The sequence below is a fragment of the Salvia splendens genome, chromosome 1, assembly GCF_004379255.2.
Source record: "Salvia splendens isolate huo1 chromosome 1, SspV2, whole genome shotgun sequence".
Classification (NCBI taxonomy): Eukaryota; Viridiplantae; Streptophyta; class Magnoliopsida; order Lamiales; family Lamiaceae; genus Salvia; species Salvia splendens.
Window position 1 is genome coordinate 19,111,326 of NC_056032.1, and position 14,464 is coordinate 19,125,789.

A 14,464-nucleotide genomic window follows, 5' to 3' on the forward strand; every position below is an offset into this window, starting at 1 on the left:
ACCGGAACCGCCGGTTTTCGAACCGGAACCGGAACCGTGAAATAGCCTCACGGTTCGGTTCCGGTTCCAAAGACGACCGAACCGGAACCGGCGGTTCCGAACCGGAACCGCCGGTTCGTGAACCGTGGGCATGTTTAGTTCCAAACCTTTAGGAGCTTCTTGGTCCTGACGAGCTTGAGTTGGAGGTTCATCATACCATTATATCCTGTCTCTGCCTCTCAGACTCTGGCAATCTCGCCCCTAAAAGTCTCATGTCTCACCCACATATTGTGAAATCTGAACGCCGGTCTCGTGGTCTGGACAGAGAATTGACATCCCACAAAAAGTGGTACATGATCAGAGCTAAATCTCGGCAAATGTGTCACTCTCGTCGTAGCAAACACCGATGTCCAATGCTCTCCAATCAAGATGCGGTCCAACCTCTCCCAAAGCCCCCCCCCCCCCCCCCCCCCCCCCGTGCCACGTGAAGATCGGTCCATCGAAACCTGGGTCAATCAGCTGGCACTCGGCAATAGCATCGGCAAACTCCATCATGTCTGTGTGCCTGTCCGTGTCACTCCCCTGTCTCTCTTCATTGGTCAGGAACATGTTGAAATCCCCTCCCACAAGCCACGACCTTCCCTCCATAGCCAGCGAGATGTCTCCCAACTTCTCCCAAAGTGCTTGTCTCGTCTCTCTCGTGTGTCGCCCATATACTATGGTGATGTAGATCGGGAAAGGGAAGACTGCGACATAGATCTTAACGTGTAAGGCCTGTCTCGAGTCATCAACCACTTCCATTGTCCAATCTTCATGGGCAAGAATCCAAATATGACCACTTTCATTGGATCCCTCAAATCGAAGGCCCTGAAAGTTCCTCCCTAAAGCTGGTGGTGTCCTTTGTGGTTCAATCACAGCCACAAACAAAATCTTGTGTTCTCGAATCAGATATCTCAGATGTCTCTTAGTGCGGGCATTCGCCACACCCTGAGCATATTTGTGATTTTTCTAGTTTAACTTTAGTTGTAGTTGAATGTTAATTTCTATAATTAAATTACTGATGAGTAAATGAAATCAGTGCCATTCTCATGTTTGATTGATTAAACCTTGTTTTCCATATGCAATCTTTATCTAATTTTAATTAATTCAATTTATTTAGTTATAACAAACCTTAAAAATCTTTGGTTTGGATAGTATAAGACGTCAAATTGCAGTACTTAGTGAAAAAATGCATTGACCATAAATAAAAAAAGATTAATTTTTTATAGCCAGATGAAGTTATAAAAACATAAATATTGATGATCGAGGATAACATTGTGCCCATTATTGGCAAGTGAGACATGTTGTATTTCGCCCATAATGGGCAGTTAAAACTTCTAGATCAGTCTATATTCATCAAATTAGTATGCATATTCAACTATCCAACATTAATGGGCAGTTAAAACTTCTAGATCAGTCTATATTCATCAAATTTGTATGCATATTCAACTATCCAACATTAATACTATAGTCCTTTATTCAAAATAATTATGAATTTACTAATTTAGGAACCTATATCACAAAAATACGATCGATTTTTAAATTTCGTGGACACGGATATGGTAAAAAAGGCTGAATGATTTTGAAAATCTTTGAAACCATTGAAAACTTAACAAAAAACTTGTTTCTTTTAGTACTTCTTTTCATGACCAAACAATTTAAAAACTGAAGTGATTAATAGTTATTGCCAACCATTTATCGTTTGCTGCACATTCATAAATAGGTGCAGCTACAGCTGTATTTAATCTGCCCCATTGGGTAAGAGGAAGAAATTGAGAGATGCAATTCCATTGTCATTGATTGGGCCCCACCTGCATTCAATTTTTAGTAATTTTTTTGTTAGCCATGCAACTCCTATATCTAAATCCAAGTATTACCTAACTTACAACATGAAGCAAAAACTTCCATTTCAAGAGAAAAAGAAAAAACCAAGAAAAAGGAAAACTTCTTGTTTAGTGAAAATCGTTACAAAAGAAGTACTGCATTATATATATATATATACTCCATAAAAAATATTCCCACCATGGAAATTGAGGTGGCGGGAGGTGGCGTGGCCGCTTCCGGTGGAAGCGATGTGGAAATGGGGCGGAGACGGGGAGGCAATGAGGCGTGTTTGGTGTGGCGGGATTTGACGGTGATGTTGCCGAATTTTGGGCAAGGGCCGGTGAGGAAGTTGCTTAATGGGCTAAATGGCTATGCCGAACCGGGTCGGACCATGGCCATTATGGGGCCATCCGGATCCGGAAAATCCACCCTTCTTGACTCATTAGCAGGTATGTATCTTATTTCTTCTCCCTGCATCTTTATCTTGAATCCTAACATATTTTAAAACCATATGTACATAAAAAAGTTCAACCATCTCTTCTCTAGATTAGAAATGAAGTTTTGCTTCGATATAATGTTCTTCTCAATGTGACTTCTTCATCTATAATTCTAATTTTGATATTAATGATATGTTCAATATTCATATTTGCTATTGATAAGAGTTAGTTGTAAGAATTAACAGGATCGGATAGCTATTTTTGGCTTAAAGTATTGTTTAGTGAAACATATATAGGATCTTTTTCACCTAATACAGTCACTAATATAAGAACGGGGAACCATATTAATTCTTTCATTTATTAGTATCAGTTGGCATTGCAAAACATATAGGTTTTTGACTCAATATTAGTTGCTTAAGTTATAGAGTAGATAATATCAGTAGGATTTTGTGATATTAAAGTCAACAACTGATATTAATAAATTATTGAATTAATATACTTGTCGGTTCTCATTTTAATGTGGTTCTCATTCGATAACTATCTTTTTATCTTCACAAATTAAAAATATTACATTCATTCGTTATTTAAAAATAGAAACTATTTTTATTTTGGCTTATTCATTAAAAATAGAAACTTTTTATACTTCGAAACAATTTTCTTTTTGATAAGGGATGATTCTTTATTAACTTAACAATACTTCAATAATTTATTCTTTCTATTTAACTTTATAAATTATGTATTAAAATTTGTTCTTGTTTCAAAAGTTTATACTCCATGGTTTAAAAATAGAGGTATCGAAGATATTTTATGAATTCGTTTTTAAGGAATTTGCGTTATTTTTTGTGGTGCTACTTTCAACATGATTTGGTTTCTCATTTAGTAGGTCTAATAAATGCTCAATTTAGCAATCATAAATGAGTCGAACCAACTTTTTAAAAATAGTTAAGGTGATCGGTGATTGTCAGATCAAAGTCAAACAAATAGATCTGCTTCGGATTAAAAATTAATATTAAATTCAATTAAATGTATTAAAATATTATTATTATACTATTCCCCAAGTCCTACTCTAAGAACTGTCTACAAGAAGAGAAGCTATATAAAAAGTATATCATATATTTACCTTCTAAAAAAATGAAATATACTTTTCTCAAATATCTTTTTTCCCTTAGAGAACGATTTTTCATGAAAAAAAGACAAATAGAGTAGTTATAGAATTTTATCTCTCTACTGATGGGGAGGTAAAGATACCTTTTCAAAATGGGAAAATGATATAATTCAGTTAGAGTGGGACGGAGGATGAAGTATATGGTTAATGTATATAAAAGTTCATTGTGCTTTTAATCAAACATTCAAGTGTCATTTTGCGTCACTAGTACACCGTAAAAAACAGATTTTCTTCAACCCCACATTTTGGAATCAAATTAATTTCCACAAAAGTTTATCTTTTCTCATAGGATAGATATAATATAGCTTCGATTTAATTCGTGAAATATTGAGCGATGTTGGATTCACATATTAAAAGTATACACATGAGAACGTAATCAATAGGGTAGGAGGAGTAGTTGAAGTGGATAGCCTTAGTAAATGATGATAAGCCAACTGTCCTTCTCTCTTTGCGACTCGATTCATAATCACGTTACTACTTTTTATATTTAAAATTTTTGTCGACCAAAGTTGGAAAGCATTTAAGAGGTTTCTAATTTTATTTCAGTTGAACTTTTAAAACAATACTAGGATGGATTACCAGAGGCTGAAATTAGAGAAAGAAATGAAGAAACAAAAGATTTGAAAGCGAAAGGAAGAAAATGTTGAAGTAAAAGATACAAAAATAAAATGCATGAAATATATTGATGATATGACCTTTTTATAAACAGATTAATGGTCATATGTTGCACAATTATTAAAAGTAAAAAAATAAGAATAAAAGATTAGAAAATTATGTGCAATGACAAGAAAAATAAGTGTGAACATTCCATATCGACAAAGTCATTACTTTGATTATGCAACAGGTAGATTATCGAGGAATGTTGTAATGATGGGAGATATACTGCTCAACGGCAAGAAACGCCGGCACGGATACGGCGTCGTTGTAAGTTTCCTTGCATTTTCATACTCAATGGATATCCTGATTTAGTAAGTGGAATAAAGTACTATTACCGTTCTCGCACGAATTTTAAAAAATAAAATGAAAAATGAGCATAAAAGTTTAGGAGTCATACTTTTGTATATTAATTTATAAAATACAATGTGAGTAGTGTCTATTACCAAAAATAGTACTCCTTCCGTCCCAATCTAGATGTTCACCTTTTCGGTTTAATATGTCTCACTCAAGATGTCCACAATTTATATTTAGAAATAAATTTCTCTCTCCTATCTCCTTATTAGAATATTCAACTACTACTTTTTTCTCTCTACTAATTCTACTTAACAATTCCTACTAAATTCTGTGCCACTAAAGAAGTAAAAAAATAAGGGGATTAATTAATTGAGGACAGACGACGAAAAAAGAAAATTGAGGCTAATTAAAGAGGGAGTGAGGAAGGTGTGTGTTGGTGAATGGTGATGATGATGGTTACACTAAGGGAGCAATTTGATAGGGGCAGTGGCTTATGAAGCATTGAACATGATACAGGCATACGTGACGCAAGAAGACGTGCTAATGGGGACTCTAACAGTGAGAGAAACCATAACATACTCTGCAAATCTAAGGCTGCCCAGCTCCATGTCCAACGAAGAGATCAACGACATCATAGAAGCAACCATCATGGAAGTGGGGCTCCTAGAATGCGCCGATCGCCAGGTCGGAAACTGGCAAATGAGAGGCATCAGCGGCGGGGAGAAGAAGAGGCTCAGCATTGCGCTCGAGATTCTCGTCCGCCCCCGTCTCTTGTTTCTCGACGAGCCTACCACCGGTCTCGACAGCGCCGCCTCTTTCTTCGTCATCCAATCCATCAAGAATCTCGCCCGAGACGGAAGAACTGTCATCTCCTCCATTCATCAGCCCAGCAGCGAAGTTTTTGCCCTCTTTGATGATCTCTTTCTTCTCTCCGGTGGCGAAACCGTTTACTGCGGTGAAGCCAAGATGGCCGTTAAGGTAAGTACCGAACTGCAGTCAAAATTCAACATATTTAATCTCTTTTTATTTTTTTCCTCACTTTACTCTGTCTTGTGTTATAAATGTTCTTATAGGATAGTGATAATCTATAAACTGCATCTTTCCTACAAACTACTCCATGAGATAATATCCATATTTGCTATTTTGGTCCATCCACAAAATAATCTCTACATGTACTTTTTCCACTAGATCTCACTTTTCACTAACTCATTACACTTACATTTTAATATAAAAGCAATATATATAAAGTGGGACCGCATTCCACTCACTTTTTCAACCCACTTTTCTTTATATTTGTTAAAACATGCACTGGGTCAAAGTGAGACTTTAAATCGTGAACAGAGGGAGTACAAACTATGATTTGGACCGTTGGATTTCAAGATTTAATGTTAACAGATGACAAATAACGTCAACGGAAAATGTTAACATAATATCAACTGGTTGACAATGTTAATATTTTCCGTTGACGTTATTTGTCATCTGTTGACATCAAATCTTGAAATCTAAAGGTCCAGATCATAGTTTGGAGTTTGTACATTTAATTAGATTCGTGTTTTTAAAAATGAACATCATTTAAGATTGAGTGATTTTTGGTTTTTTGCAGTTTTTTGCTGAAGCAGGTTTCCCCTGTCCAAGTAGGAGGAATCCATCCGATCACTTCCTACGCTGCATCAACTCGGATTTCGACGTCGTAACAGCCACTTTGAGAGGTTCACAGAGGCACCGTGTACGAATCAAATAATGCTATTATTAGGAGACTGCATTAACCTAAATAGTAACCATTTCTATAACTGTGGTGTTTGTGTTGTGTGAATGACAGGAAACACACATGCCATCGGATCCTCTGATGAATCTTGCGACTGCTGATATCAAATCAGTATTAATTGAAAAATATAAGAAGTCGGAGTATGCTAGGAAGACGACATCGAAAGCTCGAGAAATGTCAAACTTTGTAAGTTGTGTGTGTGTGTGAGTATAATAGGAGAAGATGGGGTTTGTTTAGTTTTTACGTGATCAATGAAATATATACCTGGAACAAATAAAAATATCTAATAGGAAAATGAATTGCAGGAAGGAGTGGAGATCGAAACGATTAAAGGAAGCCATGCGAGCTGGTGGAAGCAACTCACGACATTGACACGAAGATCATTTGTGAATATGTGTAGAGATGTTGGGTACTATTGGTCGCGAATAGTGATATACACCATTGTCTCTGTTTGCGTTGGAACTCTGTTCTACGATGTGGGTACGAGTTATACTGCAATCTTCGCAAGGGGGGCTTGTGGGGGCTTCGTCACAGGCTTCATGACTTTTATGTCCATCGGAGGCTTCCCATCCTTCATCGAGGAGATGAAGGTACGTACAAAATTATATAAACTCCTCTATAAATGACTAACAATTATATGGATAATATGGATTGATTTGCAGATCTTTACGCGAGAGAGAATCAATGGGTATTATGGCGTGGCGGTGTTTATACTATCGAATTTCTTGGCTTCCTTCCCCTTCTTGGTTGCAGTGTCGATTATCACCGGGACGATTACTTTTTACATGGCGTTTCATGCGGAATTCTCTCGCTATGTCTTCTTCTGCCTTAATATCTTTGGAAGCATTGCTATGGTTGAGAGTGTGATGATGATAGTAGCTTCTTTGGTTCCCAACTTCTTAATGGGGATCATTTCTGGGGCTGGAGTTCTGGTAATACAATACCCTTCTCTCTCATTCATTCATTTAGATATCAACCAACTATTCTTAGGGACTCTTCGGTATGCAAGATTATGCTATCTCGAGATTAAATATGTATTGTGTTTGCGCATGAGATTCAATCTCACAACTTAATCCTAGATGAATAATTTTGTGAGCTACCCCTCCAACTAAAATAATCTCACAACTCAATCCTAGATTATATCTTGATAGTACTATTTTATCTAAGAAACTGAATCATTAATATGTGTGTATATTTGTTAGGGGATCATGATGATGACAGCTGGTTTCTTTCGGCGGCTGCCAGACCTTCCCAAACCATTTTGGCGCTATCCGATATCGTTTATTGGGTACGGTGCATGGGCACTTCAGGTATTTTGTTACTCATCTCAAAAGACTAATCTGTTTATGAGGATAGACAGTTCATTTATTCTATAAACCGCACATCAGTTGCTCTTACAACCAATATGGGACATTGAGTCCGTAACAGTATTTTAACAAGGAAGTTAGTTAATTAGTTGTGATATATGCAGGGATCATACAAGAATGATATGATTGGACTAGTATTTGATCCTCTAATACCAGGAGATCCAAAAATATCAGGGGAAGATGTGATTACAAAAATGTTTGGTGTATCTCTACATCGTTCAAAGTGGTGGGATTTGGTGGCTCTATTCAGCCTCATACTATGCTATAGAATCCTCTTCTTCATCGTGCTCAAGGGGAAGGAGAGAACAGCCGAATACTTCCAGTCCATCTACGCCAAGAGGGCGTTGCATCGTTTCAAGAAGAGGTCGTCGTTCAAGCGAAGAGCCTCGTCCAAGAGCCACCTCCACTCTTTGTCTTCTCAAGAAGGCCTCAACTCTCCGCTCCCTTAGCCCTCAACTTGTATGAGCTAGTTTTATCTATGTTCAGCTTGTTTTTGTATCAATGAATAACCACTGAAGGGTGATTTTAATACTTATAACAAAATAGGAATCGATATAAGCTGTTTGATTTTCAAATTCAATGTTCTGTTTGGCATGTGTATTTAAATTTCATTTTATTTTAATTCAAAGTTCATTCTAATAATTTTGGCAATGGATGTGGTTATTCTGATCCCTTATTTATATCTATATCTATATTTATACAAATATAAAAGGAGAGTTTTGAAAATAATAATATAATGCTATTGAAATTATTATAAGATTAGTATATCATACTAATTTTTATGCATGAATTAAAAAATTTAGTAACATAAATGGAAAATGAGCAGTTAAATTAACTCGCTAGATAACCCCTCCAAATTGCCTTTCTTTAGAGGGCAGTTACGTGAAGCTCAACAAAAAAGACAACCCCAAAATATATACACAAAATATCATTTAAAAAAAAACTCATAACAAAAAAAGTGCTATTGAATTTGCGAATTGATTACTATAAACCTTTCCTTCATGTGACCAATATCTATTTGTGTTATTAGTTGAGTACGTTATTATTTATTATGGTATTTATTTTTTTTATAGCACCGAGAATCGGCAAAAGTGCCGACGTTCCGTACCATGCATTAGGAATCGCTGCTGCGGGGGCGGTCGGAAGCCCCAAATTTCCGGTGAGATATTTCATAATAATTGAGTTCAATCCATGTATGTGTGTGTAATTCATCGAGACATGGCATCTAAATTACATACTCCCTCGTCCCTGAAAATTTATCACTTATTTCCATTTTCATCCGTCTCTAAAAATTTGTCACTTTTCACCTTTACCATTTTTAGTAGTAAACCTCATATTCCACTAATTCATTCTCGCTCACATTTTATTTTAAAACTACTACTATATAAAAGTAGGAACATATGTCACTAACTTTTTCAACTCACTTTCTATTACTTTTCTTAAAACCCGTACCGGATCAAATTGTGACAAATTATAAGGTACAGAGGGAGTAAGTATGTATTAACTCTAATTGTTGAATATTTTGTTGTTGCCTATGAGGAAGAAGTTGATTCCCATCTACCAGATTTCGATCGGACTGAATTTCTAGCATTAAAGTCGATGGAAAGCTGCTTCCTCGCTGATTTCATCTCCGCTAGCTGTGTCATTCTCTCTCCGACTTTTTATAAAATTGAGAGAAGAAGTTGTCAGTTTTTTGTGCAACATTCATTGTAGAAGTATTATCAATTGCTAATTCTCCCTAAGGTCATTTCCAACTATACACCAAAAATGAGGTTTGGTGTAGAAATCTTCTCCAATCATACACTAAACTCAAACTCATTTTTAGGTTTTTTTGTGAAATAACACCATATTTGGTATTACTGCAAAAATTTTGTGAGACAAAAATCCCAAAAATGGTGTAAATCTTAAATTTGGTGCAAATAGTTGGAGTAAAATTATTTTTTAGGGTGACATATATTCAAAAATGGATTTGAGTTTGATGTAAATGATTGGAGATGGCCTAAATTGCTAATTACAACTAATTAGAGATCATATGATCTTTAGATATCTAGTGGTTTATAATTTGCCATGTATAATTTCATTTTATTATTATTTAAATTTAAAAAGATAAGAAAAAAATACCAAATTTGAGTTTGGGGACAAATTGTCAATATAGTCTATTAAACATATCAGTACGATGCCTCTAGTATGTCAACAAAATTTCGAAAAGACATTTTATGCATATTATGTTGACATATTATGATGACTATTTTGATATTAACCGCTTCTTGAAAAATACGAAAATTCAAGATTTTTTAAGAGTAAAGGTCAATTTTGGTTCTAAACATATGATCAAAATGCGAATTTGACTCAAAACATTCACTTTTTGAAAACACATGTCCATAAATGAAATCCTTGTCGGAGTGGTCCTTTTTTTACGGTTCCGTAAAAAACTAACAGTCATGCCACTGTGCAATTAGCGTTGACTGTTAGTTTTTTTACAGATCCATAAAAAAAGACTACTACGGCAATATTTTCATTTGTTATGGACACATTTTTCAAAAAAAAATGAATGCTTTTGACCAAATTCATATTTTGGTCATATGTTTAGGACCAAAATTGTCCTTTACTCTTTTTTTTCAAGTTTTGACATCAGAACAAATTCAAGTGAAATTTCATTAGAATCCTTATAAAATTATCTTTAATTAAATATATGTTGTTTGAAAAAATAATTAAAACTGAGATAGTTATATGCATTTTAAGTTATGAGATATTTTTAAGTTAATTAGAACTGATTTATTGTTAATTAACGTAAATACACTAATTGACATTTTTTTCATTGTCTTGATACTCATGCTGAACAATCTTAGCTCTTAATTTGAAGATTTAATGTATATCATTTAGTTATAGTTGACAATTTAAGGGTAACGAACCCCAATTCATTGTATTACTAATAGTATTTATGAAATTTCCGTAACAAAGAATTTTTTTAAAGCTTATGAATTAGTGTTTCGTACTTTCATGCCAAGTTTTATACTCCCCCGTCCCATGTTACTCGCACTTTTCATTTTAGCCCGTAAATTTGAGATTGATTTTTTAGTGTTATTAAATTAGAATTTTAAGTGTAATGAGACATCACTTAATAAATGAGCTCTTAACTTAATCTAACATATTAATTAAATACATTAATTCTAACTTAAACTATGAATAGTGTAAGTAGTTTGTGACGAGCCGAAATGGAAGAGTGTAAGTAACATGGGACGGAGGGAGTATTTGTTTTTAATTTTTATAATTGTTTCACTATTCAACTATATATATTCTTTTTTATAATTGTTTCACTATTCAACTATATGTATTCTTAATTGTATATTGTTGATGCCTATTTGTCGTTTTTATATTAAATATCCAAAAAAAATTAATTAATATTTTTGGACTAATTTAAATATTTTTTAATTTTCTGTTTTTGTTGTATAATATTGATAAATTTAAATATCTTTAATTTCATATTATCTTTTAATAAATTGAGTGTTAGGGAAAAAGTGTTTGGATATTTTAATTGAAGAGAAAAAATATGGCTTAGTGTTTAATTAGAGAGAGAAAATGTACTTTATTATTTTCATAAATAGAAACATGTCATTTTATTTGGGACAAATAAAAATGAAAATGTGTTATCTTAGTTGGAACGTAGGGAATACTCTCTCTGATCCTCATTAAATGTCTACTAGTATTTCCTTATTTGGATGGTTCCCAATAAATGTCATATTTCACTTTTATTATTTTTAATAACTGGGTCTCCACGTTCCACTAATTTATCTACTCACAATTATTACAAAACTGATACTCTCTTCGTCTGCCATTAGAAATCCTGATTCATTTTTACTATAAATAGTACTAGATAGACCCACATTTGACTCACATTTTATTATAAAACTAATATTGTAAAAAAATAAGCTTCACATTGCACTATGTTTTTTCAGTATAAAAAAGAGGGATTTTCATTCTATTAACCTTTTCTACCTACTCTATTTAATAAAGACAAACAATTTTTTAAATCGGCATTATCTAATTCACAATGGCGGCGAGCGGACCGGCTATCTGATCCCTGGCGCTCGTCGGTCCGCTCGCAGAACCATTGCAGCAGGCGAGCGCCAAATCGGCGAGAAAAACGGCGAGCGCACGCCGATTCTCGAGCTCTGGCCGATGCGCTCGCCGATCGACTGGCCGCCATTGCAGGTTCCCGATCGGCGAGCAGATTTTTTTATTTATTTAATTTTCAAAACACTATATATACACGATTTGCACGTCATTTTCATTTGCACCACTTGTTTTAACGAGTATTCTCTCTATCTTAATTTCTGTACAAGAGCAACAACGTGAAATGGAGCACAACAACGAGCCTACTCCAGGGACGAGCGGGTCTCAAACTCCCACGGTACCCGTGGGAGGTGGATGGGGTCCGATGGTCGGGTACTACAACATGTACCCTTGGCAGCAGACCGGGATGGCATCCGGGGGTGGTATGCCGGGATGGCAGAGGATGCCGGGGTACCCGGGGATGCAGGGGACGCCGAGGCTTAGTTCAGTTCTCTAGCTTAGTTCAGTTCTCTAGAATAGCTTAGCTAAGCTTAGATAAAGTAATGCTTAGTTAGAAAGGGCGATCGAAGGAGCGCTGCAGAATACTTGATATCTGTCGGCGTTTTCTTAAGTTTCCCGCAGAGGATCTCCTCGGTTTTACTTGCTTTCGTATTTTCCGAAGTGTTAGCTTAGTTTAGATTTCACGCTGTACTGTTTTTGAGTTTAGTTTTAATCGAAGTTGTTTCGTTTTCATCATGGTGTTTACTGCTTACATAGTTAAATTTTCATTCCTGTCTGAAATTCACTTGACCCAGTAGTTAAATTTCCCTTGAGCAAGTAGATAGTTACTTTTCTGTCTAAGTTAAAATCAGTAGTTAAAAACTCCCAAAGTTAAAGCGTGCCAGCTGCCAACCCCCCTGTTCACTACTCACACACTCGATACACTAGCTTCTCTGTGGGATCGACCCCGAACTTGCCGCTTTTCTGTTAAAGTAGTGAAAAATTGGGAGTTATAAATTACTTTGGTAGGAATCAAGTGAGAGCAGGATTGCATTGATCAAGTGGCAACGACATATGCTAACTGATCCAACCGGTCCGGTTATCTTCCATATAACTTGATCCATTCACGCAACCTCTCATTTTCGAGGTCTTCCAAACGTCTATCGCCCCAGTTTTGATTTTGTGACTGCTTTTTCGCACACATCGACCCCATCGGAGACGCAGTTCACTGGGTGTGATACTTTCTCCTTAGAGGAGTTGGGGATAGATCTCGGGGATGCGGACACCCCCTTTCAAACGGGGGGGGGGGGGGAGGGAGTAGGGCGGGGTTGGGGCGCGCCAAAGAAGAAGAAGGAGAAGGGCAAGAGGGTGGTCGGCGAGTCGTCGCAGCCGGCTGATGACGACACCCCGGCACGGAGGAAGTGGACGGACGCGGAGAACGTCGCGCTGTCTAAGGCGTGGGTGAGTGTTTGCGATGATCCCTTCGCCTCGAACAATCAGAGGATCGTCAACTTGTGGGCTAAAATAGTAGCAGTCTACAAGGCATTTTGCCCGGAGGGGAGGCCATGCAGCGGGGAGGAGTGCCGGAAGGGGCGGGAGCGAATCAGGGCTGGGGTTTCCCGATTTTCGGGCTTGTACACCAACGCCCTCCGCATGCAGACCAGTGGTCAAACTGAGGACGACTGTAGGAGGATAGTGGAGAAAGCCTTCCCCGTGCCCGGACTTTATAAGGAGTTCACCTACTGGAACTGCTATGAGGTGCTGATGGACTCCGAGAAGTTTCGGGCAGGTGTCGATGCTGGCTGGCCGAAGAAACAGCGCCTGAACTATACCGGTGATTACAGCAGCGGCGGTTCCCACGACCTCCCCGAGGATGTACAGGAGTTCCCGTCCCCTCCCGCGTTTGCTCGCCGCACTCGCCAGGCCTCCCAGGAGGTCCAGTCGGCATCCCCCCTGTTGGCCGGTCGACAGCCGAGCTCCTCTTCTTCGCGCGTCAATAAACGCGAGCTCAGATGTACTGATCTTAGCTGAATGGAGGGCGGCAACTGACCCCGAGGAGAAGAGTTTTCTTCACGCAATGCTCGTGAGTATGCGGGCCGATTTGAATCCCGCCGCGGCACAGGTGGGGGGCTCAGACGCGGGCTCAGATGCCTCAGGTTTGGGGGTCCCGGATAGCGGCGGCAACGGCGAGGAGTGAGGCGGAGGGGGGGCTCGTGTGTGGCGGAGGAGTTTTTTTAAATTAATGTAATTTTTTTTAATTAATGTATTTTTTTTAATTAATGTACTTTTTAAAATTTCAATATTATTATTGAGTTTTCCCGTATATGTGTCGTAAATTTAATTTCGTATTTTGTGTGATTGTTAATTATTTGTTTTTATAATTTTGTTTATTGTGGCTAGGCTATGACTGACCTATTGTTTGTTCAGTTGCTTGTGCTGATGATTTGGCAGGAAGAGTTTTTAGTGCTGCTGATGTGGCAGAAGGAGTTTGTGGCTAGGCTATGGCTGAGCTATTTCTATTGGAGATGCTAGCTGATGGAGTATTAATTAAGTGTTAATCATTTAAAAGTAAAAAATAATGATGGTGATTTGACTACCATATGTAGGAGATTAATTCAATCAATGTCATTAATATACTAGTAAAACGCAATTAGTACATACTCCTTCTGTCCCATTAAATATGCAACATTTGCTTTTCGGCACGGAATTTTATGTAGTGTTGTTTTGTGAGTTAATAAAGATAGAGTAAAGTAAGAGAGAAGAAAAAGTAGAGAGTATTGTTTCCATTTTTAAAAACGTTTCATTTCTAATGTGACAGATCAAAAAGGAAAACGTTTCATTTCTAACGGGACAGAGGGAGTATATATTTACTCATTCTCACACT

General features: G+C 37.0%; 1 protein-coding gene across 1 annotated transcript; it reads left to right on the plus strand.

Moving 5' to 3' along the window:
- The first annotated feature begins 1,890 nt into the window (after positions 1 to 1,890).
- On the plus strand, positions 1,891 to 8,164 carry LOC121744889 (ABC transporter G family member 15-like). Its single transcript, XM_042138576.1, has 9 exons — positions 1,891 to 2,291; positions 4,289 to 4,368; positions 4,912 to 5,373; positions 5,999 to 6,121; positions 6,215 to 6,346; positions 6,466 to 6,750; positions 6,823 to 7,092; positions 7,363 to 7,470; positions 7,632 to 8,164. The coding sequence occupies exons 1-9, from the start codon at positions 2,042 to 2,044 to the stop codon at positions 7,974 to 7,976; spliced, it is 2,055 nt and encodes a 684-aa protein (XP_041994510.1). The 5' UTR covers positions 1,891 to 2,041; the 3' UTR covers positions 7,977 to 8,164.
- The last annotated feature ends 6,300 nt before the right edge of the window (positions 8,165 to 14,464 follow it).